At 47.9% G+C, this 26438-nt stretch overlaps 1 protein-coding gene across 4 annotated transcripts; it reads left to right on the forward strand.

The window, feature by feature from the left end:
- The first annotated feature begins 455 nt into the window (after positions 1-455).
- CEP68 (centrosomal protein 68) lies at positions 456-25757 on the forward strand. 4 transcript variants are annotated; one of them, XM_036435529.2, is made up of 8 exons: positions 456-599; positions 9757-10146; positions 12130-13629; positions 15003-15125; positions 17902-17998; positions 21515-21687; positions 22713-22780; positions 23804-25757. In XM_036435529.2, the coding sequence occupies exons 2-7, from the start codon at positions 9799-9801 to the stop codon at positions 22734-22736; spliced, it is 2265 nt and encodes a 754-aa protein (XP_036291422.1). In that variant the 5' UTR covers positions 456-599; positions 9757-9798; the 3' UTR covers positions 22737-22780; positions 23804-25757. The 4 variants fall into 4 exon arrangements, with proteins under 4 accessions (XP_036291422.1, XP_036291421.1, XP_045436780.1 ...); XM_036435528.2 differs by having other exon boundaries at positions 22713-25757; XM_045580824.1 differs by lacking the exon at positions 15003-15125 and having other exon boundaries at positions 22713-25757.
- The last annotated feature ends 681 nt before the right edge of the window (positions 25758-26438 follow it).

Below are 26438 nucleotides of genomic sequence, written 5' to 3' on the forward strand. Positions count from 1 at the left end.
CCTGCCCCCTCTCCAGCAGTGACACAGCTCTAGCGTTTACTGCCCAGCGGAATCCCGTTAGCGGCGCGCGGAGCATGGAGCAGTGCGCTCTGAGCAAAATGAATGAATGAGCGAAAGCAAACTAACCACGCGGCCTCCGCGCAGGGAAAGAGCGCCGCGGCACCCTCCGCCGCGCCGCCAGGCGCCGCGCCCTCGCACGACCCCACTGGGGGGCGCCGAACCAGCGAACGTGAGCCGCGCGCGCAGAAGGCGAGGGAGGGAGGGAGGGCGGACGGGCGGGAGCAGGCCCAGAGCCCGAAGAAGATCCGGCCTCCGCTGCGCCCCTACGTCACAAGGGGTGGGCCCTTCTTGCAGGAGCGGGACGCGCATTGGCCAATTCTCCGGGCCGAGGGCTACGATTGGCCGCGCTTCGCCAGAGGCTCCCTCCGCCCGGAGGCGGGCGGGTGCGAAGGGCGTACCCGGCACTGGCCCCGCCCCGAGCGTTGGGGCTCCCGCGCGAGGGCAGCGGTTTGCACCTGGAGCCCGGCCGCGGGGCTGCCGTCTGGGGCTGCCGGGGCCGCCGCAGGCCTGCTTGGGGCGTCCGGAGCGTCCGAGGCGCGGTAGGTGGTGCCCGCCCGGCGCGGTGTCGGGGAATTCGCGGGGCTGGAGGCGGCGGCCCCGGCAGTCCCCTCCCGCGCGACCCGGCCCCCTGTGCCCTTCGGTGTCTCCGGGTCTGGGAGACCAGGCGGGCTGCTGAGCCTCCCGTGTCTCTCCCCCCGCCCCTTCCCCCCCAATGGGAGGGCACGAAAGCTTTTTGGGCGTAGGGGCGCCTCGTGCCTTCGCCTCCATTTTGCGGACGGAACGGCGGGGGCGGGTCGCGGCCGGGGGTCGGGGCGCGGAGGCGGACTGGGGAAGCCTGAGTGCGGCGGAGGGTGGGGGGTGGGGTAGGGGATGCGTTGTCGCTCGAACTCGCAACTGGGGCGCCGGTGGGCCTCTGCCTCCCGGGAGCTCCCTGCCCCTCAGGGCTTAGCCCCTGGAGGGTGCTGTTTACCCCGCGCCCACGCCGAGGTGCCCCGGGGTGTAAGGGACTCGGACCCGGGCGCCCCAGCTCAGGGCCGTTCCCACGGGGAAGAGGAACGATGCTCCCCTGGGATGCAGCTGTTCGAGGGAACACGCACGGTATCTCCCATGCCTGGGAGGCCGCCCTTTCCAGCTGCCGTCGCTGGAACTGCTGTTTGCAGCCCAGGGGCACGCTGGCCAAAGCCTGTTTCAGGCCCTTCATTTAGGATTAAGAGGTTGAGTTCGGTGGGTGTATTGTTTGTCACATAAAAATGAGCGGAAACCTGCCAGAGCACATTGGACCAGTCACTGGGAGTTCACTGGGGAGTGGGGGGAGGTAGTGGGAAGATAGCTAGCCGTTGGTAAATACCCTAACAGTTTCAGGATATTGGGTGTGAAGAATGTTGTTAAAATGCTTGACAAAGTGTGTGATGTTAGAAATCAAGCCTAGCTGGTTGGCTCAGTACATAGAGCACGGGCCTGCGAGCAGAAGGGTTCAATTCTAGTCACAAGGGCACATGCCTGGGTTGCTGGCTTGATCCCCAGGAGGGGGCATGCAGGAGGCAGCTGATCAATGATTCTTTCTCATCATTGATGTTTCTCTCTCTCTCTCTCTGTCTCTCCCTCCCTCTTCCTCTCCTTTCCTTTCTGAAACCAATAAAAATGTATTTAAAAAGAAAGAAATCAAGGGTCTAGACTCTAGAGCTTGGTTAAAAGAAGTAGAAGTCACAACTTCTCATCCCTGCTTCTTCCTCCACTTGGGTCCATCAATACCGGGTCACTCGGTACAGGACTCAGGCATTCTTTGGGAATGCTTTCTAAAGCTTTTCCAAATCCTCCCCACCAACTAATAATCACTCCCTCCTGTAGGCTACCTTCTGTTGCTGTTGTGTGGTTTCCCCAGCCCCTAGCACAATGCTTGGAACACAAGTCATTCTGGCTGAAGGGAGCCAAAAAAAACAAAACACACACACACACACACACACACACACAAAAAAAGTCAGCTGCATGGCCCAAAAGTTTACAAAACAAAAACTGTACTCACATTAGCTTGTTAGACCAATTATTCTTACAGGGCAGGGAGGCCTCGACCTCTGGCACTCAAGTCAAATCAGACTTTAGCTCTTCCATGTTACTAACTCTAGACAAGTGATTAAACTTCTCTGGGTCTCAGTTTCCTCATCTGTAAAATGGGAGCTACTCCATGGGTTCTGAGGACTAAGTAATAGAAAGTGCTTAGCATAGCCCTTGGCACACCAGAAATGTTCAGTAGCTGTTAGTGGTTGTTATAAAAAATAAACAGGTACTTGAACACATTCAGGCCCTTTATATCTGCATTGTTTTTGACTCTTTAAGACTTGTCCTATGTGTTTCTTGATTTTAAAAAAATCCCTTAAACTTTTTCAGATCCCACTCCAACCTCCCTCAGTAAAAGTGCATATAGGCAAACTTCATTTTATTGTGTTGCACACATGTTGCATTTTATATAAATGGAAGGCAAGGCCCTTCAAGCAAAAATATAACTCATTTTATTGCCGTGCTTATTTTATTGCTTATTTTATTGCCGTTGTCTGGAACTGAACCCACGGTGTCTCAAGGTATGCCTCTATTCCATAGAAATTAGCTCTTCATGCTTTTAGTCTTGCGACCCACTAGTGACTAGAGAATGAAGTGCCAGATAACATTTTGGCAGGTATTCTGATGGTATTCTTACTCAAAATGAGCAGAGGAGTAAAAGGGTCCTGGGGTAGCTGACAGAAAATCTTTAGGATGGTTGGTTAGTTCAGCCAGAAAGAGGCAGAGCCTGGGGTCTCTCTCTCCTTACAACAAATCTGTTCTCAGGAAGAAACTGGTTCCTGTCTTGAAAGTTGTTCATAACGTGAAAAGTGGAAGAAATCTTCCTGTTGGTTCTAGACCTAGTGCCAGCCTTAGTGTTGCAGATATAACCCCCAGGGGAGAGTGCCTCACTTCCAGGTTTTCCTGTGCCACTTGCTGGCCGCAGGAAGCAGGCTAAGTTATACATTTCCTTCCAGCTGTAGGTTCCCTTTGCACACCAGTTTCTCTTAAATTATTTGGAGTTTCCAAAACAAAACCACTACTTGTGGAAAATTCCGATCTCTGATTCTGCTTTTACTGAAGCCACAGGGAATCTTAAATCCTTTCTGTGGAATGCTGTTCTTTCTGGGGATTCCCATCCAGCTGTGATATTCTATAATTAGCCATTACAAACCCGCCACAAGATGCGAGCTTTTCCTAGTGTCCTATTGGAAAGGCATTAAGGACAGGGCCATCAGTTTTCTTCTGTGTGTCCGGCATAAGATAGGCACTCAGTGAATGTGCACAAACCATTATAGTTCTGCCTCACAGTGCACAAATGGGTTCTAACCTGGTGTTCTGAAACAGTTTGCTTACCAGTCATCTGGACATCGTGCTCAAGTACAGATTCTGATTCCAAGTGTATTTCCAATACACTTGAATCTGTATTTCCAACCAACAAGCTCTATGGTGATGTAGATGCTGCTGGTCCGTGGACCACACACACACTTTGAATAGAAAGATACTACCCGTGTTTTCCCAAAAATAAGACATCCTCCGAAAATAAGACCTAGCGCATGGAAAAATAAGACATCCCCTGAAAATAAGATCTAGGGCATCTTTGGGAGCAAAAATTAATATGACACTGTCTTATTTTCGGGGAAACAGGGTAATAAGAGCATCTGCATTGTTTTTTAGAAGCACTGATAACAGGTTTTGTTCTCTGTGGTATTGTGATGAAATCTTGGATTTAGGAGCTTTCCCCCTGTCATTCTGTTTTTAACAGTTCCTCTTATCAATATTTTGTTCCAAAAAGTGATTTGAGGCATCTCTCCAGGATACTTTTAAGTGTAACAGGATTTTTAGTGAAAGTATTGAGACAGGATAAAAGAAGAGAGAAGTCAAGGGTAAGATCAGTACAAAAAATGACTGCCTCTTTGTTCTATATATTTTGCTTTGGTGGGACTACAGATCTGGTCCTGAGTTTCTTAGCAGCATAGCAAAGAGGAAATATTTTTTAAAATTCAGTTTCGCCATTAGCTATAAAATACTGGTAAAAACCAACTGGCTGCTCAGTGAATCAGCTGCTTCTCTTACTGAGACCAGAGAACCCCTGTCTCATGGGTTCTCTAATAGGACCCTTTGGTTTTGGTTGAGTAACATTCTTCATAGCCTCTCTTGAGAAGTTCACCAAGATTCTTACCAGTCTTCATTTGTGTAGCCCAGTGAGCTCACAGCAGACTGTCAGTACAGCAAAAGCAGTGGCTTATGGAACCGATCCAGGGCCAGCTTCCTGGGACAGTAGGAGCAATTTTTGTTTCTGAGAAGCTGTTTTTCTCCCTTGCTCTTTGGTGGGAACAGAGGGTACAGTTAATTGACATGTTCAGTCCTCCTCATCCTCACACTTTGAGCTTCGTGGGATGGGAACAGTCTGCTGACTGCTAAGGAGAGCTTGGGGTTGAGGGGAGGGGTGGCTGGGAGCTCAGTCCTAAGTTCCTTGTAGATGTGGCACTTGCGTCTCTAAATGTCACCCAAAGACTTCTCACGACAACTGAGAAGATTGGCCTGTTGTGAGGCTGTCCGGTGGTCCCTGTCAATCAGCCAGCGGTGAGTGGGTGGGTGAGAGAGGGAGAGAGAGAGAGAACGCGCGAGCGAGGGCGGCCTGGCAGCAGCCTTCCCACACATTGATCTGGAAGGACCCAATGGCTCCTCCTAGGGCCCAGAGGACCTTTTACTAAGCAAAAGGTGGGAAAGCAGCCCTGGGTGGGGGCGGGGGTGGCAGGGGCAGAGAAGGGGTTGCTGATGCCCAAGGATCCTGAGGATGGCATCAGCCCATTGGAGTCATATCTCCCCCTCTGCAGGTTTAAGCCTGGTCTTCCTCTTCACTTTGCTGTATTTCCACTTGCAAAGGAGGGGCCCCAGCACTTACGGTGACCTGCCTTACGGGGAAAACGGAACCAGTGTGGAGGACTGAGGGGCTTCAGGCTTCTCCAGCCAGGGAGGGAGCAGGTGGAACGGCAGTTGCTCTTGGCCATTGGCCTCCCTTTCTCAAACCTCTGGCCATTGTGTTGCTGGTGTCCACCCTGCTCTGAGGCAGGCCTGGGCCTCTTGTGACTGCCCCCTTTGTTGGCCTCCCCCACATATGTCTTTACCCCCTTTCATGCTGCCTCCCACACATAGATGAGCTTCTGCCTTAAAGCTTTTTCCCCCCATTAATCTAGTTCCCAGAAGCCTTCCAGCAACCTACAGCACTGGGTTCTCCCCCTCCCCTCCCCTCCCCTTTCCTGGGGGGCAGTTTCATGTTCTGTGAGAAAGAGCGGCACTGAGAGCCTCTTTGTCTGGTTCTCTGGTCAGTCTGCCCCTTTGTGTGCATGGCATTTGCCACGTACACCTGTGGCCTCCTGTGAAAACAACAAGGAGAGTTGGGGTTTGGCCCCTGAAGTGGTAGGGCTTGCTATGTCAAGAAGCACCTTGCCCTTGCTGGTGCAGGTGGCTGTCTGCACGCTCAGGTACAAAGACGGCCCTTCCCAGAAAAAGTTGGTGTAAATCAGATTGTTTCAAAGGGAGCTCATGATTTAAAGAATCCTGGGAAAGACCTTTTCTGATCAGAGGAGGATTTCTCCCTAGCTTATCATGTGCATATTTGAATGGTTTATCGAAAAGAGGAACTGCATCCTTACACACACACACACACACACACACACATACACACACACCCCTTCCCCTTTCCCCCTCGAACACCCTCCTCCCCCCCTCACAGTTCTCCTTCCTCCATCCGGGATAGGAGCAATGGGAGGAGGCCCTGGCAGCTGGGACAGGGCTGCACAAGGGTGATGCACCAGGCACCAGGAAGGGTCAGATGTCCAGGCTCATGGAGTTAGTGTTACCACATGCGTGATGTGTGAGCATATTTTTACTGTAGGGGAGGAGTAAGCCAAGCCAGCCTACATCACCCCTAATTATATCTGGTGGGTCATGCAGCCTCTGCAAGCCCTGGAAGCTAGTGGAGAATTTTAACAGCAAAGTGCAGGTGGTCCCCAGAATATCCTGAAGCTCGTGTGCCTTGTCTCTTGGTTTGGCGGATATGGTGTGTACAGACCCTTCTCAGATGGGAGGGTTGGATTCATTGTTCTTTGTCTGTGCTCTGAGGCCTCCAGTCGCTCAATGCAATCTACTGGTGCTTCCATTAGGCCAACTGAGGCCTCTGCCCGCCACGAGGCTGCTGGCCCCCGGAGCACTGTGAAATGTGTGAGCTAAGAGCAGGGAACCTCCACATAGAATACCGGGTTGTTTAAAACTACTAACCAGGGACAGTGTTGGTCCAGCCCAGCAAGTCATTTTTATCAGACTGAGCGTAGATCATTGGGTATTTTGAAAAGGAGTAAGCTGTCTCTCATTGGAAGAGTCCAAGCAGATCCACACCTCCACTCTCAAACCCGGATGGTCAGAAAGGATGATGTGTAAAATCTAGGATCTGTAAGTGAGGGCTGGACCTTCGTGCAGTATTACAGATGCCCACCTGGCGAGTGCAGACAGGGTAAAGCCCTGGAAATCCAAAACTGGGCATTTGCTAGGCCACTGTTTTCTTCAACATGATTGACATTTTTTAAATGGTCTGCCTTCAGCAGTCATTACTTCAAGGAGTTTTCCCTCATTATCTGTGCCCAGGTGACTTTCTCCCTTCTCTGTATTCTATAGTATCTTATATACAACTAGAGGCCCAGTGCCTGAAATTCACGTAAGAGGAGGCCTTCCTTCCCCTGGCTGCCGACACCAGCTTCCCTCTGGCACCCGGGACCCGGGCTTCCCTTGCAGCCTGAAGCCCTGCCTTCATTCGGTCTAATTAGCATAGTACCCTTTTATTATTATAGATTTTGAATGAACTCTCACGGGCTTCTTTTTATTCTTTTATATGTATCTGTGTTCTCATAATAAACTTGTGTAGCACAGGGAGCAAAGGATTTGTCAGACAGATAAGTGAGATTATGAAGGGACTGCTTATCCAGATGAGAAAATAACCACCTATGTAATCTGTCTTTTCAGAAGTACCATTTCCATGAAAGTCTTTGAATTTCAGATCTCCAACCTGGTTGCTAAAAGGCCTCTGGCGACCCTGATAACCTAGTTGAGGTTTGTGTGTATACTTGAAAATTACCAGAGGTGTCTCCTGAAGAGCTTATATTTCTAAATCACAACCCCCCAGGGATAAATGGACACCTTCTATTTTGGAATCCAGACAAGACAGAAAACAAAACATCAAAACAAAGACAGAGGGCATTCGTTTGCACCCCTCTTTTGCCCAGCATCTTCTTAATCCAGCCCCATCTCAAAACCACACGCTTTAGTGGAGGGGGGAAGTCAGGGCGTGAAAGGGAGATTAGCTGCCACCTGTCAGGGCCCAACACCAGCCAGTAAGGGAGTTTAGGGACGGAGCAAGAAGTAGAAGCTAGAGGACGGGTCAGGTTCAGCCATCACCCTGATTTTTCCTGCTCATGGACTCAGTCTGTCGCCCTCATTGTGAGAACAGTTTGCCTGTAAACCTCTTCATTGCAGTTTCTTAAGTAGCCACAAGGTGAGGATGTGGCTCCATGAAAACCTGTCCCGGCAGGACTTGGTCACTCATCTCTGTCCCTCTGCCAGTCTCTTCCCTCTTCCACTCTGTGTGCCTCTGCTTGGTGACTTGTTCCCTCATTGGTTCGAAAAGAGCTTAGTTCTGGGGTCACACAGCTCTGGAGTGGAATCTCTCTGAGCCTTGGTTTCTCCGTCTGTGAAATGAATAAGAGGACCTGCCTCCCATGGCCAACTGGCACTCTCACATGCTGCTGGTGGGAGTGTAAATCGATGCCATCCCATAGAGGGCACTTGACAGCATATGCCAAAGTACGAATGCAGGTACCGTTGGCCTCAGCAGTTCTACTTCTGGCTATTTATGCTGTGGGGGGGGGCTAGCATGCGTGCCAGTGATGTGTGTGTGTGTGGTCATTCACCTTAGCAGTTTGTAACAGCAAAAGATTGGAAATAACCCAATGTCCACTGGTAAGAGACCGGTGAAATGAACTAGTGTGCAGTCTTACAGTGGACTACAGTACTGGGCAGTGATACGAAGAACGAGGAAGCTCTGTGTAAGGCTAAGGAATGATCTCTTATGAGATTTTGTTTGATAGGAAAGAAAAACATGCTTTATACATTTTGCTATTTTTAAGTAAAAAAACAAAACGGGAGAATGATGAAATAGATTTTTGTGTTTGTCTGCATATGCATCAGATGATACACAAAATTAATGAGACTGTTTGCCTTTTGTGTGTGTGTGTGTAATTATCTAATAGTAAATATTTTGCTTGATTTATATGAAAAATAGATTGCTTTTTCTCCTTCTCTTGGACTTTGTTCCTTGTAACTTGTTACGCTGAATCTGGGTCGCACACGGCCCCCTTGATAGTGGTGGCATTGGCTGACACTGCCAGGCATTGTCGTGGTGCCCTGCATGCACTGGCTCGTTTTAGGGAGGAACAGGGACAAGAGCGGAGGGTACATTTAATTTTTCAGCCATATATTGAAATTGTCCAAAAAAAAAATAGTTTTCCTGATTAGTGTATGCCACATGTGGTGGTTGTGAGAAGCAGGAGTACATGTGACGTGTGTGCTCTTCCCTAGGGAGGCCCCTGAAGTGGCTCAGAGCCCCAAGTGCCCAGACAGGCAGGCAGGCAGGCAGGGTCCTCCTGTATGGATGGTCTCGGGATAGCTGTCCTCACATAGTTGTGTTTCCTGTGTGAGCTGAGCAGGGTAAGCCGACATGCACGGCTTCCTACACTTTCTCAGACTTCCCACCTCCTTGCTATCACTCACCTGGTCTCTGAAGAAACAAGGCTATTTGTGTTCAAGTTTTAGCTTTGGGGTTGGCCCACTGTACTTCAGGCAGCTGCTGAAATCCTGGGTGCTCAAGGATCCCTTGTTCCCCTTCGAAGTCCTCCCATAGTTGTGCTCCCAGCAGCAGCCCTTGCCTACACGCTTAGTCTCAGGGGGTCTCCTTCTGCTCCCAAAGCTCTTATAGCAACAGACCTGTTTTCAGATCCGCCTCCTACGTGTTCCTTCTTCCCTCCTTGCCTGCTGCCTTGTGTGTCTCTCTTTTCTCAACCTGGGGCATGGTTTCTGTGCTTTGAGAGGGTCCTGCCTTCTCTGCAGGGCAGAGTGGCACTGAGGGAGCACCCTGGGTTCAGCCGAGGCCTGGGTGTGCCCTGACTTGCTCTGCAGAGCAGAGCAGTCAGTGCCAAGTCAGAGCCACCTGCTGACATTTCAACAACAGACCCACAGCTGGGCTGGCACAGGCCAGGCCTCTTGCCCAGTGGGGCTGGGCTGAAGGGACAGGGACGAAAAGGTGACTTTAGTGAGGGCTAAGCCTTGACTCTGATTTGGACCTGCAGTGGCCCTCCTGGGACCTACTGCTGGAGCTGGCCACATAAAAGTAGAGGACAAATGTTGTGTTCCTGCCTTCTTCGGAAGGGTTTGGGACCAAGGGAACGCTGAACCTGGGCTTCTGTTCTTCTCTAAGGAAGTGGCCATCATTTATTTGTTTGTTTTCCTTTGGCCAAAAATAAAAAAGGTTTTCTTAATCATTAAAAAGCAAGGTTGTCTGGACACAGATGTAGAGAATTTACCTTTTTGTCTCCCTTTCCCACTTCATAGGCAGCCGAAGGCTTCAGGGAATCCAGACCTAGAGACGCACCAATGGCTCTGGGAGAAGAAAAGGCAGGCGTGGAGGCATCCCTGGACTCAGAGGCCCCGTCCTGTGGGCGCTGGAACTGCCGAGAGCAGGAGGGGGACACCCCAGGGCCTGTGAGTGGGGAGCAGCCACCACGACTGGAAGCTGAGGGAGGGTCTGCCTCCCCTGTGTGGGAGACAGAGGGCCCCCCTGCCCCTGTCTGCTGCCCCTCTGGAGCCTGCCAGTCACAGGCCAGCAACACCAGCAGGGAGCCAGTAGCTGGTGCATCTCAGCCTGCTCTCAGTGGCCTGCCTCCTCCTGCCAATGTGGGGCCAGGAGATCTGCATTCTGTGGGAAGCCAGGTAGCTACTAAGGTCAGTGGCACTGTACAGTTGCCTAATGCTGTCTTTTGGGAGTGTATTCCAGCATTTTGTCACCATTTTACATGCTTCCCCAGTCCCTGTACAAGGTGGAGCATTGGGGAAGTCTGGCTATAAAATGGTGATTTCTGTTATACAGGTTCATCTGGAGAATTGGGCCTTGGGACCAGCAGGGGGCTCTGTCCACAGCATCTCCTGTTCCTTAAGAGACTAATGACCCAGAGGGTAGGGCCAGGAGTGCTCTCAATAGGGGAGCCCTGTCCTGTTTCTGACGTGGTGATCTAAGGCCTCAGGGGGGCCCTGAGAAGACATGAGGAAGGAGGGCCCAGAGCTGTGGTCTCCTGAGGGCTCTATGTCCTTGGAACCCAGGGAACCTCACAAAGCTGCCCTGTGATGGCAGCACTGTTGCTGGGCAAGGAAATTTGTTTTGCGCCTCCGAGTGCAGGGCAGTCTTGCCTATAGGAATCACATGGAGCAAGGAGCCCTGCCTGCCTCTGTGACCTCAGGCAAATCACCGCATCTTTCAGGCCCTCAGAATAATTGGAAGGTGACTTGTGTGACCTGTCCCTCCCAGCTCTGACATCCTATTATGCTCTGCTTGCCAAGCCCTTTCATGGGAATGACTTTGATCTCTTTGCTGTCATTATGGCCTTGGCTGTTGCATGCTGCCCCTATGGAGCCTCACTCTGCGAGGAGCCTCTGAGCGTGACTGTGGGAGAAAACAGAGGCTGGGCCCACCTGTGTGGGAGCCAGGGCGGTGGGAGGCTCAGGGAACCTCTGAGTCAGAGATTCAGGGAGGCAGGACATAAGCCGACTGGGCTGTTTCATGATGTGAGTCTGTTGCTTATTGTGTGTTGAGCTCTCACCCTGTGCTTTTCATACATGAGCTCATATAACCCTCATGTCCTGAGAAAGTGGTGCTATTACTATCCCCCCTTTACAGGTGTGGGAAGCAAGGCTCAAAGTTATACATCTGGGAGGTGGCAGTTAGGTCTGTCTGTTCCAAAGCCCATGGCTGTAACTATGCTGCCTGCCTCCCTCAGGGTAAGTTCTTCATCAAGCAGATAAAAAATTCAGAGTAAAGAGGCTGAGACGAATGATCATTTTGCCAGTGTTCATTACCACTGGCATCTGAGCTGAGCTGCGTGTTTGGATGTGTCTCTGTCAGTGACAGAATGACTGAGGCTTCAGCTATCCTTTTCTAAAAGGCTAGTCAGTGTGTTCCAGCTTCTGCATGCTAACGCGCTCGAGTTCTCGCAGGCAGAGTGTCTGTGGAGGAAGAACTTTTTTTTTCTTTTTAATTTTATTTTTTACAGAGAGGAAGGGAGAGGGAGAGAGAGATAGAAACATTGATGAGAGAGAAACATCAATCAGCTGCCTCCTGCACACCTCCCACTGGGCATGTGCCCACAACCAAGGAACATGCCCTTGACCAGAATCGAACCTGGGACCCTTGAGTCCGAAGGTCGACGCTCAATCCCTGAGCCAAACCGGTTAGGGCGAGGAAGAACTCTTGAAAGGACTGAGGGTGGGATCAGTTTGGGGAAGTCTCACGCTGCCACTAGCAGCACTCTATCTGATTCTTGCATTGGGTAGCAGACTCATGTCAAAACCTCTCCTGAATGTCGTCTGGGCTCTCCAAAGAAAACTCCCGGTTTATCACCTAAGAAAGAAATGTAGCCCAGCTCGCATGGCTCAGTGGTTGAGCATCAGCCTGGGAACCTGGAGGTCGTAGGTTCAGTTCCTGGTCAGGGAACATGCCTGGGTTGCGGGCTCGATCTCCAGTAGGGATGTGCAGGAGGCGGCCAATCAGTGATATTCTTCTCTCATCCATCTTTCTATCTCTCTACCCCTCTCTCTCAATAAAATATATACATACTATATTTTAGAAAAGAAATAAAACTATGATGCATCTGTGTTTAAAAAAAAAAAAAGTGTAGCTTACTTATCACCTTTTCTTCCCTCTTCTCATTGCAGATGGAGGACACCAGGCTTTCTGCCTCAGAAGAGCTACCTCAGACTACAACTGCTCCCAGAGCCACAGCCCTTTGCTCAGGACATGATGCTGATACCGAAGATGACCCATCCCCCGTGGAGTCACCGCGGGTGCTGGCCCTCAGCCGACAGCCTCACATCTCAGGTTTCCCTTTCTCGTCAAAGTGGAGGTCCATGGTGAGCCCAGGTGCCACTGCTCCGTTTTCCAGCCGCAGTGTCTCTGCCTCACCCCCTGGCAGCAGTTCCCAAGGACACCAAGAGAAGACAGAGCCTCAAAGTTGCTCTCTTGCCAAGGTCTCCCCCTCCCTGGAGCTGGTTGGCTCCCAGTCGGCCCCCTCCATGGTGGGACCAGGGCCTCAGCTCCAGTGGTCTCCACAGCCTGTGTCCTCTGGGGGTGATGCCCCTGGGCTGCGCAGGAGGCATCTATCCTTCCAAGCCGAGTACTGGGCCTGCGTACTGCCAGATTCCCTGCCGCCTTCCCCCGACCGCCGCTCCCCTCTGTGGAACCCGAACAAAGAGTATGAAGAGCTGCTGGACTATACCTACCCACTTAGGCCCAGGCCTCGGCTCCCGAGGCATCTTGACAGCCACATGCTGGCTGACCCTGTCCTGCAGGATTCAGGTGTAGACCTGGATAGTTTTTCTGTCTCCCCAGCAAGCACTCTGAAGTCACCCACTAATGTCTCCCACAGTTGCCCACCAGCGGAAGCCAGTGCCCTGCCATCCTCTGGGCCCAGAGAGCCAAGCTTTAAACGGTCGCACTCTGGAGGACCCCAGGAGCAGGGCAGCCGGCTCACATCTACTCCCAGGGCTGCAGGCAGCAAGGACACTGTTTGGGAAAGGAGAGAGCCAGCCCTGAGGGGTGTGAAGGACTGGCGGACCGTGGGCAAGCACCTCGAGGTGGGCTCTCCCCAACTGAGGACATGGGACAGAGGATGGCCTTCATCCGGGCCAGGGAGAGAGGAGGGGGCTGGCCAAGGTGTCCAGCGCCCTGCCTGCGTGGAGTCTGGATGGAAGCCAGAAGAGGACTCGGAGAGTGATGACGAGTATCTTGCCCTGCCCGCTCGGCTGACACAGGTTTCTAGCTTGGTTTCGTATCTGGGTTCTGTTCCTACTTTGGTGACCCTGCCCGCTGGAGCTGCCGAAGGGCAGAGCTCCCTGGATGTGTCGAACAGTGATGGGCCCACTTCCTTCCCATCGGATTCCAGCCAAAGCCAGCTTCCCTCTGTCTCCAGAGGGCCCGGGGGGCTTGAGGAGCAGAACCACTGTTTGCTCCGCTCCTTTCTCCGTGCGAGAGACTCCGCAGGGGACGGCAGCCTGGTGCGCAGCCAGGCGCTGGGGGTCTCCTGTGGGCCTCTGAGAACACGCTCCTCTTTACCAGTCATTGTGGACCAGCAGACATTCTCGGACCCAGACCGTAAAGGGCAGTCTCCCAGGAGAGGACGAGAGCAGGGAAAAGAATCACTCATGCACTGTGTGAAGGTAAACGACATTAAGAGGCTTGTGCAAAGGTGCCCCATTTCTTCCCCCTGCCCACTGATTTTAATAACAAAACTTAGTAACACTGATCACACTTCATGTGCCAGGCACTGTATTGTACCTTATCCTATTTAATCCTCACAACTCACTACCCAATAAGGACTGTTCTCATTTTTCAGAGAAAATGGTGGTGAAGGGTTAAGCAACCTGCCCACTTTCGGTTAGCTAGCAAGGGCTGGAGCCGGAGATCTTGACTGCTACCCCAAGCTGCTTCCCCAGGCTCTTGACCTTGAAGATCAAGAGGTGCTCTGCACAAGTGCTCTCGTGACTGCAGGCCTTCTCAGAGCTTCAACGTAATAAAGTGCAGAATTAGGGGCTATTAGCTAAACCGTTTCCTCAGCTGGTTGGCCACTGACCCTCTCATGGACCTCCCCAGAATATCTGGAGATAGAATGAATTACAGGGATGTCAGCATCAGGCTGAGCTGAATTTGAATCATGGCACTGCTATCTTTGGAATTCAGCTCAATCTCTTGAGTTGCTTTTTAAAAACGAGATTTGACACTTCAGGGTGTTGTGTGGATTAAATGAAATAATTCGTGTTGAGAGAGGGTGGGATCTGCATAGTCCTGACACAGGTATGTTCAGAAATGTGGCTCTGCACGCACACTGGGAGAGCCCCAGGTGAGCACGTGAATGCCCACATCTGCACCGCAGCAAGGTGGCCAGCCAGAGGGCCGTGCACCCAGGAGATGGTTCCTAGAACTGGAGTTGTGCAATAACCATGCATGATTTCATCTGAACTGTAAGCAGGTAGGAGAAATGTTAGCATGTATTCTCCTTTGTGATAAATATGATGAGGTAAAGTGCTTGGTTCACAGCCTTCCCAGGGCGAGTCGCTGGCAGGATTCTAGGGGCCCTACTCCCTGAGCAGTGTAGAGGCACAACGGGCGTGCATTGTCAGTTGTCAGCCGAACATTCAGGTGAGTCATGACCAGTCATTTACGTCCACATTTTCCCCAGGAACAGGCCGATAGTGGTGCTGAGCCAGCAACTGGTTTCTGTGGCAGGCATACCTCTCCTGTGCTGTTTCCCATCCCTGCCCTCACCTCTGCTCTGTCCCCATGCAGGGCTGGCTTTTCTGCGTCTCATTTTTGTGTCACATCAGGCTGAGGGGAGACGGAACCAAGGTGGGCTATTCCTGTTGCCCTGGCAGAGGTCTGGAGTCACGGGGTGCGGACAGGCAGGGAGGACAAGAGACCAAAGCTTCAAGGGAAGGAATGCTCTGGACTGGTGCACAGTCCAGCTCAGAATCCCCTGGATATTTTTAGCCTTTTGAAAATGTAAACAGCATGTGTCTTTTATTTGTCCACACAGACATTTTGCTGTCAGCTAGACGAGCTGATCCACTGGCTGTATGACATAGCTGATGTTACCGACCACTGGACTCCACCAAAGTCCAGCCTTACGGGTCTCAAGTCTTCTCTGCAGCTTTACCGGGTAATACTCATGAGAGGGGGCTAAGTCACTTGATTACAAAGTAAAAGCTTAAATAGCATGCTCTGTATGTTGTGGCTCAGTTGACTTTTACCTGAAAACTAGTCATAGGTCCTTTTCAAATTCTTAATGCCAAAAAACTAAAATATATCAGTTATTTCCTAAGCCAAATAGAGTTTGGAGAAAATTCATTTATCCTCAATCAAAAATACTTAAGGGTGACTTCCAGTATAATTTTCCAAATATCTCAGGGATTGAGAAGCATACATGTGTACTCTTTGGAATCTCTAGGCACATATGGCTATTTAAAATGAAAAATCCAAATTTCTCAGTTGCAATAGCCACATTCCAAGAGTTCAGTCAGAATTCATCTAGGGACTACAGTGCAGGTAAAACGTTCCCATCACCACAGATCTTTTGGATAGCACTGACTGATACGTAATTGTTTAAGCTGAATTTGTATTGACTCCAGGACAAACCCAGGGCATTTTGATGGTGTTTATACAAAGATTCAGCTCTATTTGCTTCTTTGCCTCTCTAAAAAAAACTGAGGTTTTAATTTTAAAAACCTCTTTAATGGTGGTTCTGAGTACAACTTCGGATCAAAATATTTAGGTGAGTTTGTGCCTGCTGTTCTGGCATACTTATCAATAGCTTCCCCTTCATCCGCAGTGTTCTAAATTGGATGATAAATTATACAGTTACCCGAAACATAACATTAACCTTGACTGACCTACCCATGACTTCTGGCATGGCTGGTTGGCCAAATCTTGATAACCTCTAATGAAGGAGGTGGGTGTTTGTGGTCTCAGCCTGATGCTAGTCTAGAAAGGGTTTTCCTGGAACAGTTCTTTGCATTTCTCCCACATAATAACCTGACCGACTGCCTTCAGCAAAAGAGGTCGTGATTTCCTGAGCCAGGGCCACACCAGCCTGGGCTGAGCCAGAGCTCCCACCACGCCCAGCCAGGATGGAGGGCCTTTGTTTTCCAGCTTGGGGCCAAGTCAAACTTAAGGGAGGAGTCTCATCTGGGTGGGCCAGCTGCTCTACATTAGTGGGAATGCTGTTTCCTGTTATGTAGAGAGCTCCTTGCCTAGAATACACTAAGCAAAGCTGAGTATGAGAGTCCTCCATGTGCTGGGCCACCTCTCAGAGGCACAAGAGCAGTATCATTGTGGGAAGAGGAAACTATCCTTGTTAGACTTACCTGGTGGCCTTTCCAAAGTGCCTCAGCCCCACCCCATCAGAGTAGGTACCAGTGAAACAACTCCATTCCCTCTATTGTGTCCCTCAGTCAGTCCTGCATCAACTTCCAGGCCAACCAGAGCAACATTCTTGCTTTGTGGGTAGAACAGATCTGAGCTGGGAGTTATTCCTACAGGACAGTGAAGCCTAGCCCTTATGTCACACACACAACTGAGACCGTCAGCCAATTCCCCATTTACAAGCTACTCTGACCCATGTTACCTACCTAATATGAGCATGAGTGTGGGTATCTATACTGATAAAAGGGTAACATGCTAATTAGGCCAGACAGACCAGATGTCCTTCCTGACAAAGCAGGGGGCATGGCCGGCCTGCAAACTGCTCGTGGCCCCTCACCCAGGCCACTCCCACCCCCCACCAGCCAGCTCCCACCCATGTACCAGGCCTCTATCCTATATAATAAAAGGGTAATATGCCAATTGACCCTAAAGGTAGAACAACCGCTGGACCAGTCACTGTGAGGCACACTGACCATCTCTTGGTCCTTTTCCCCGGCCAGCAGGCTCTGATTGCCTGGTGGCCACCCATGGCAGGGGCGGGGCTGGCAAACAGGCAGGAACAGCTGATCTCTCGGTTCCTCCCCCCCCCCCCCCAATCAGGCACTGATCACCCAATGGTGAACAGGGAACCGGGGGTGGGTGGTGGCAGGGGGCAGGGCCAGCTGCGGGCAGCTGGGGAAGATGGCCTTGATCGCAGGCCAGGCCTAGGGACTGTACCTGTGCACCAATTTCGTACACCAGGCCTCTAGTGCATTCAAATATTTTAACTGGACTCTGTCTCACATACTTTGTCTTAATAGCAATGGGTTTGTGGCAGCATATAGACTATCAAGAGTACTAAAGAATAAAAATAATAAGCATAGATATTAGGGCCGAAGACAGGAATATAGTAAATCCAGGAGGAAAATTATAACCAGAATGTGAAACACATTCTGCACCCTATACTAGAAGTGGTCATGGATTTGACTCTTACACCTAGGGGCTAAAGGTGCACCAAAAACAACTGAAGACAAGGCGCGGTACCTGTGAGGGGGAAACAGATGGGCTCCTTTGGAGACTCGGCTTCCTTGATGCCTTCCCTAGGCCTGAAGTCCACACAGAACGTGACCACAGGCAGCAGTCACTGTGGTCACATTAACAACACCTCTTACTTGCCAGTTCCATTACAATAGAGACTTTTTAAGAATCCCACGGCCTGTGAATATAAAGAATGAGGTGTGGCACAAGAAGGAAGCTCTGACTCCATGCTGTTGATAAGCCAGGCTCCACCTAGGGGGAAAACTATTGTCAAACTCGCAACAGAAAAAAAAAGATTGCCTCTGTATTTACCTTGGGCTCCAAAGAGGTGGTTCAACTTGACACTGTTTACTTGGGGAGTCCTGAAGACCAGTGGGTGTATATTACAGGTTAGAGGGAAATCAAGCTACCCTACAAGGGATCATTTTGAATAACTTTTATAAAATGAGAGTAACGAAGCTTTTTCTTTTCTTTTTTTTTTTCTGATATACTTTAAGCAATTTAAGAAAGACATAGATGAACACCAGTCCCTGGCGGAGAATGTCTTACAGGAAGGGGAGATTCTTCTTCAGTGCCTGTTGGATAACACCCCAGGTGAGATGCTTGAGGCTTTGAATTTAGCCTGCCTGTCAGCGCAGTCCAGGGCCCCACATACTCACTGGTAAGGAGCCATAGTGCCGAAGCCCCTCCCACATGCACCCATTGCCCTGGATTCCCATGGCTGCCAGCCCCTCACAGCACCCCTGCCCCGCAACCACACCAATTGGCCGGCAGTCACAAAGGTAAGCCGAGTAGAAGTCGTGTCAAGCTTTTAAGAGCCACACTTGCTTCTGCTTTCATCTTTTCCGAGTGTCCTGAGTGGGAATGCTGGTTGGTTTTTGGCTAGGCGGCTTCCTCTCCTTTCCCAGTGCAGGCGACACCCCTCTAGTTATCTGCTTTCAGGAAGAATTTCTTTCAGGATTCAAGAGCAGTCAATCTATTCTGAGCGAATAGACTGAAGAAGTGGACTGAGAAAGGGGACGGGGGGACAGTGGTGCACAAACGAAGCTCAAGACTGTTTTGTAGGGTGGATTTCCAAGATAGGAAAATGTGAAAATCACAAACGAGTAAAGCATTCATGGTGCAAGGATTTACGATGGTATTACCCTTGCTGGAGGTGGATGTGAATGGAGGATGCGGCAGGAGAATGCTAGGTTAAAGCAATGAAGTGATGGGTCCCTAAAAGCAGCCCCTAGTTTCCTATGAGACCAACATCCAAGTGCTAAAAAGCCATCTGTATTGTGCCTCAGATTTGGAGATGGTGTCTATGCTAGAAGCAAATAGTATAAGCAAAGCTGGGCAGGACCTGCAGGCTTGAGAGGCATTGAGGCTGCCCTTTTCTGACCGGAAGTAGTGGGCAGGTGCATATTAAGAGGTGTATACTATAGCAGTTTCTCTCAACCTCAGCACTACCAATATTTTGGGCCACATACTTCTTTCAGAGTGGTGTCCTGTGCATGGTAAGCTGTTGAGCAGCATTTCTGTCCTCTACCCATTAGTTGCCAGTAGCACCCCTCCCCAGTTATGACAACCTAATGTATCGCCAGCATTGCCAAATGTCCCCTGGGAAGAGGAATCAACAGGGTTGAAAACTGAAGGAGCCATGGAGACACTGCAGGGATTTCCAAAGGGTAGTGCTTATCCAATGACATATGAGACCTTTGCAATCCCCAGCCCTTCGGAGGCAGTTGTTTTGGCTCTTCTGGTATTCTCTTGTATAGGGTTTTCTGGTTTTGATTGGGGCAGAAATTAAGTATGCCAACCTCCTTTGCTACCTATAATCACTCCAGTACTTTTCTGAACACTGTGTGCCAGACACTGCTGAAGCAGTTCACTTTTTCCCCATTTAATCACAGCCCTGTGAGATGGACACTATTACTACTGTCATCTCCGCAGAGTAATGGATTTGCCTTGGTCACACAAGGAATGGCAGCCTGGCTCAGCCCCTGCTATTGTAGTATGTGCTGGCTCCTATGCTGCTGTCAGCGTGGGGGGGTGCAGGCAGGGGCTGAGCAGGAAGGGAAGGAGCTCAATACCAGGAAACTCTTCCCAGAGGCCATATGTAACAATAGGGCCTCCTAAAGGCCACAGGTTCTTTGACCATTTAAAAAACAATTCAGAAAACTTCTCAGTGCTTAGTTTGTAATAAAAATGTCCCACTTTGCCTTTCTCTCAAAGGAGTCTAGAGGTATTTACTGTCAAAATAAGAGGCTTTTGGGGTTTCTGTAGTTTTCAGGCTCTGTGCATCCGGGCTCTTTCAGATTGACACACTGCCCCTCCCCATCCTGTTTGGCACACCCAGGAACCTGACTGCTCTATGGAAATCACAAGTTCCCCTTGATTCACAGGGTTTGTCCAGCTAGGTGTTCTCCAGAGCAGTGGTCCGTGAGGTCTGAAACGTTGGTGACCACTGCTCCGGGACACGCAGTAAGAGTTCAAGCACAGACACTCCTCCCCAGCCTCTGCCACAGCATAAGCTTGGAGATGAGAAGCCGGATGAACTCCCCCTCAAAATGTCCTGATCTCAGCCTCCTGTCAAAGGCCTCTCCACAGAAATCTGGCAGGTTTTCATTACAGTCCTATCTCAACAAATGCTTTATAATACTGGATCAAATGGCTGGAACCTATTGGCATCAAACTGAAACAGGCCACTATAAATAATCTATAATAAAAGCATAATATGCTAATTAGACCAGACATTCTTCCAGACGAAGCCGTTTCCGGGTCCCAAGTACCAGAGGGAAGCTGGTGCCAGCGCAGGGAGGAGGGGGCCTACTCTTGCACGAATTTCCTGTATCGGGCCTCTAGTTAAAACATAAGATCTCACTGGGAAATATTTCATTCCTGTTCCCAGCTTTCCTTTTATTTGACTCCAATCTAAAAATATAAAGGTCCCCTGAACTCCACTGATAGCACACAGGGGACCGGGCAAAGGTCTGGTGGACGTGGAGGGAGAGCCCGTCCCCGGTGAGCTGTACTGTGCACCTGGCTGCGTTGCTCGGCCAGGCCTTGCCCTCACAGCTCTCATGAGCTGTCAGGACAGCACTTTGCCCTGGTGACTGTGCACTGATATGGTGCCCTTGGGGTTGATCTCAACACAGCCAGCCTGTACTTCTGCCCATCCATCAGCATCCTCTGCAGATACACAGCTTCCCCTTTCCCTTCCACTGCTGGCAGATGTTGCAGCTGAGGCAGGAAATGGGAGAGTGTTAACACAGCTGATAAAAGCACAGGAAACTAAAGCAGCCTTTCTGTTTTAACAAAGGAAATAACGTTTTTAAGAAAAAAACAAGCTTGCTATATGAGATGCACTTTGAACCTAGCCCATCCCCTTCTCAAATGAACAGTTAATGTGTAGAAGGGAATCTTGGCCTTACTGTCCTTTTTAAATATATCTTTTTATTGATTTCAGAGGTAAAGGGAGGGAAAGAGAAACATCAATGAGAGAGAATCAGTTATTAGCTGCCTCCTTGCATACCCTACACTGGGAATTGAGCTTGCAACCTGGGCATGTGCCACTGAACCATGACATTCATAGCCAGCGCTCAACCACCAAGCAATGCCGGCCTGGCTAACCATCTTGTCTTTGCCTGCTTTTGGGTATTTTCTTTTGAAATCTATTTTAGAACTCAAAAAGGGGTCCACAGGGATCCCCAAATGTTACCAGACTACCTGTGCACAGGCTAACTGACAGTCCCCAGCCAACAGAAGCTATTAGGACCTGGTAGTAAGACCAGGAGCCCTAATCCTGGCTTTTTTCATTTAAGCCTTTGCACCACATGATCTGGGTGTGCCCTGAGTCTTATTTCTCAAAGTCAGATAATACCAGTCACCACAGAACCATGTCTGCTTTTTTATGAATTATGTAATTCAAAAGTAGAGCCAGAGAAATTCTTGCCTCACTTTAGTCATAAATTAAAAGACCCACCAGTGCAATAGTATTTCCTGGAGGGTCACTGTTAAGAGTGGACATTCTGAAACTATTGTGTAAAATGCTACACCTTGTATGTTCTTTTGAAAATAACTTGCATTATTATTATTTTTTTTTTTTTGGTCTAATTGTTTTGTTAGTGTTAAAGGATGTCCTCAGGCGGATCTCAAAGCAGCCCAGCGAGCTGGAGAGCCGTGCAGATCGCCTGTATGACACAATCTTAGCTTCTGTGGACATGCTGGCTGGCTGCACCCTCATCCCTGAAGACACACCAGTGGCACACAGTAGTGCTGATGTGACTGGGATGAGCCTGGTAAGTAGAAAAATCCAAGAGAACATCCCTCCTCAGACCCCTGTGCTGGATTAGGGTACAGAGCTCCTGCTCTGACATTTGCTTGTTTCTTAGAAACTTGAGCCAAGAGCTATTAAAACAAATAAGATGTTTCTCTGGCCGGTGTAGCATCCTCCCATACACCAAAAGATGGTGGATTGAATTCCCATTTAGGGCACATACCTAGGTTGCAGGTTCATTCCCAATTGAGGCACTGCAGGAGGCAATTAACTGATGCATCTCTCTCACATTCTCTCTTCCATTTTCTAAAAAGTTTCAATGGAAACATTCCTTGGGTGAGGCTAAAAAAAAAAAAAAAAAATTGACATGCTAGGAGGAGATGCTACCATTGCCAGGAAGAAGCGAGGGCAGGCCGGCGGGGTGTGTGTGGGGTCTTCCCATGAGGACAAAGGCTCACTGCTGTTTTACATTACCGTTTCACCCATGCTGCCTGCTGAGGACTAGGAAGTCATGCTCCCATTTCTATGGCAGTCCCTTCACCAGCACCCAAATGCAACAGCAGCAAAACTTATCTATACCTACTTTGCTCCTCACCCAACTCATACTTTCTCCAAGCAACTACTGACGGCACTCAGTGCCTGCAGACCCAGTTACTGATAACTCTCCACACCTCCCTTTCCCACAAAAGGCTAGGAGGGGATAGTTGGGGATAACATGCCTGGAAACTTAATAGTACAACTTTCCTCTGCTCTCTAGAAAGGTCCAACTGAATGATAGGAGAGGCAGGCTGAGAGAGTTGGTACCCACTTTGGGACAACTGGACCATACTATCTCTGAAATTGCCTCCAATCAAAATGTGGTGCCTAACTCAGGTTTTCCAGATTAGATCTGACAAAATAAGGTAAAGGATAAAATCCAGGTATGTCAAGAGCAAAGAGTCCATTATTTGTATCAGAAATTTAGCAAGTTGTTTTGGTTGTAAAATGTTTGTTGTATATCCCTCTCCAACATTCTGCCTGTAACAAATGCTTCTCTTTCTCTTTCAGGCATCTTCTCAGGCAGAGATGTAATCTGTCTCCCAAAACCTGGCTGGTGGGAAACTTTCAGGAAGAAAGTAAGAGCCATTTAACACTGATAATCAAAGGGGAAACTTAAACCTAATGTATTAGCTTTAAAATGCCTTTATCTTCCCGAGATAAGGGACTACTGAATTACTATTTTTATTTAAAACAAATACTTCCAAACTAAGGTGTTCCTTTGGTGCTTCTCTGCAAAGAGCATGTGGCTTTGCAGTCTTTTGGTAAAATAACGTTAATAGTCTTATAGGTCTTTCTTCCCCTCTGCCCAGTTAAAAAGAGCAGACAAAACTCTCAAACTAGTCCACGCACTGAGATCATTTAAAGAAGGCTGGTATGAGAAATAAGGTACCAAATACTCAGTACTCTCAGGCATACAAGATTGGTTGGTTGGTCAGGAATTTGGGTCTTTTCATGAAATTAAGCTTGGGTTTGTAAGTCCTACTTAGAAGACTTTAGAAGAGACTTTAACTCTCTAAATTCATAGAAGATTCCTCTACAAATTACTTTGGGGGTTAGACCTTTTGTCATTTTCAGGGCTTAGGGCTCCATCTGCCTCGCTAACAAATATCTTAAAGGACAGTGTGTTGGGGCATTGGGAATTGCCATTGAGCTTCAGCAAGGCTATGGACTAATGAGCCATCTTAAAGGTACCTCCTAGGAGGAGGCTCCCCTCCATTCCCACTCTCCTGTGGAAGAGTAAAGAGTAGTCCAAGGTCAGGGAAGGGCATGGATAGGATCATACAGCCTGGTTAACTACAGAAACTAAGGCCGAAAATAGTGAAGTGGAAGGAAGGAATTTTTTGTTGCTTGGGAGTTGACCTGTAAGTACAGATCAACCATTTAAAATATCGATTCTGTAACCTTTAAAGCAAAGTAATCATCCATTACCGGTAACCACAGATAATGCAAAAACAAAATCAGTTAGTTTCTGTTGGGCTATGAATTAACGTGGAATGAGAAAAGTACATTTCCCTCCATATAATTTTAGTATTATAGTGGGCTAAGATTTAAGCAAAGGGTTCTTCATACTTAAAGATCTTTTTTCAAACTCCTTCCAGATTCTCATTTGAGGAAAGTGCTTTAAAAAGGAAGATCTTTTAAGTTTGTAAAGAATGAACAAGTCATCTTGAATCAAAAGATGATGATGATAGAACAATTACTCTCACAAGCAAACTTCTGATATCCCTCAGAACAAAACATTTAATACCAAGTTACTTTTTTAAAAAGAAATTTAGGATTTTAGTTTAGGGGGCTGAGCCACATAACATTCAACACCATCTCACCCACATCCATATGAACTAAAGTCCTATTATAAATGTAACTTTTTCTGCTTTAAAATTTCAGACTGCATAGTCACTGGGAAATGATATAAAATTTCAATAGCAGCTATATAAAATTCAGTATTCAAGTGCCTGCTCCTACTATGGTATGATTTACCATAATACTTAGTTTAAGGGCATGATCAGAATTAAACCGTGTATGAAGATTCTGCCTGTATTATGATTCTCCATATTAATCTTGATTCCATACATAAATTTTAATAGCCTAGAACTGGTTAAAAAGGCACATATGTCTAATAGCCTCTGTTTTTATATTGTTATATATCACCTTCCCTTTGATGTGGCTATAAAATGGCATATACCTTTACACTACTTTCCATTGAGTATGTTACAGGGTAGCCATTAGGAGTTCAACCCAGTTATTTACTACTATTTGTTAGGCATGAAAATAAGTCTACAGGTCAGGGGGGAAAAAAATTTGAAGATGACAACCCTCTAGAAACAAACTGGCTAGGGTTACAGTAATTGAATGCTGCATATGCCATTCTACTCCAACTCAACCTAATAATTATAAGGTACTTTATTTCAAAGTACTGTTTCCCAAGAAAGTACTACTTTACCTAGAGATGAACTCAAGAAGGTTTTTGTTCATCTCCTTTGAAATACGGTGTGACAGAAGGGTGCTCATTCTAGACCTCTGAGAATGCCACTGAGTAGTATCAGCACAGTGGCTAATTACATCTTCAGCAGTGCTATAAAAAGTTGAAGACCTCCCTTAAAATTGAAGCTGAAATTGTTTCAGCCTTAAGAGGATGCTAGCAACATTTCCATGAGCCAATGTGGCTGGGTTACAGTTCAAGTGGCCTGGCTGGCCAGTGCACAGCGGCACACATTAGCCTTAAGGACAGTAGTGGCCTATGGTGGCATAAGTGTGATTTTGAAATCCCAAATTTACCTCTAGGAAAATTTCCTTGTAGTCCCTTTGAATTAGTAAAAGTTAATTCTACAGGGAGGTGGCAGAACTAAGAACTATATTGCTAGTTTCAGGACATAGGTTCTTGTTGCAGCTCCATGGCTGAGCTCATATGCAAATCAAATACAGTGTCAACAACACAGGGCTGTTTTAAAGCTTAAATGGGAATGTAAAGAAGGGTTGATGTAAAAATATGCTGCAATGTCAACATGTATGCTATTTCAATCCAAGGTCAAAAAATAGGAAGTTACTGCTTAGACCAAAATAGCTGTCATTCTCCAAGGGTTTCCCAAAGACTGCACTGCTTAGATTTAGCTTACTCTTACATAAACTAATTCATGATAGCCACTTTAACAGTTTATAGTCCAACAGATAACTAGATAAAAGCCCATAGTAGCTTGAAATGTGTGTACTTGAAAAGGGGGTAGGAATGGGATTTTTTTTTTTTTCCAAGACTGCGTTTATTGGCATATTCATAAAAGCAAACAATGGAGCATGCTGAAACATCTTGCTTAGGTACTCTCCGCTCCAGTCTTGACTGTCATGGGGGAAAGAACACTAAAATTTTCAAAACTAAGTATGTAAATATGCTTACATCTTAGAACAAGATGACAGTTTGAACAACTTGCTGTATAAAACTGAAGTGTATGGTGTCACACTAACATTTGTATCTTTTATCTACTTTAGAAGATATCCTGTTTCTGAATTATTTCCCCCTTTATACCATATTGTAAAGCAAAAAAAACCTTTTGAAGCATTTTTTAAAAAAATCTTCACCCAAATAACAATTTGAGTTCAGATGCCTTATGTGAGGATGAATAGATCCAACAAGCACATCTATAATACAAAGTAAAACTATGATTTTATTGTGAAATTCTCATAGAAGGAAAATTAAGTGGAATATTCTGTCCATTTTATTTTACAATAATCTTACCACTTATTTTTGTACCATGTATTTCAATTGTCTGTTTAGTGAAAATAAAAATAAAAACCTTTAGTTTTTGGCTTGTTTTTAATTTAGATTTTATCATTGAATTCAAAATCCCACCATAAAATATGTTGCCAACAACCATATCCCAAGCCCCTAAGTAAAGAATATTTGGCGGCTACCTTCAAGCCCCAGGAAAACAGCCTTTGATTTACATTACCTTAAAATGCCAGTGTTAGCAAAAGACTGTTTTCCACAATAAAAAACAAACCCTAAAATCTTTAAGGTCCTATTTAACAAAATTTTCACATGTGCAAAATCCCACGGAAATAAATATTTCTCTTACTTATTCCCATCTAACGTTCATGTTTTCAGATAATTTTTAGGGAAATAATTTCTAAAATTAGGGCAATCAAATAGTAAAATTTCCCTTCTTTCTACTTTTTAATGCTTTACCTATCCTCCAACCTAAGTTACACAATTGTGGAGGATAAAATAGTTGGCATCTGACC

Source organism: Pipistrellus kuhlii, unplaced genomic scaffold, assembly GCF_014108245.1.
Source record: "Pipistrellus kuhlii isolate mPipKuh1 unplaced genomic scaffold, mPipKuh1.p scaffold_m20_p_13, whole genome shotgun sequence".
In the NCBI taxonomy this organism is placed as follows: domain Eukaryota; kingdom Metazoa; phylum Chordata; class Mammalia; order Chiroptera; family Vespertilionidae; genus Pipistrellus; species Pipistrellus kuhlii.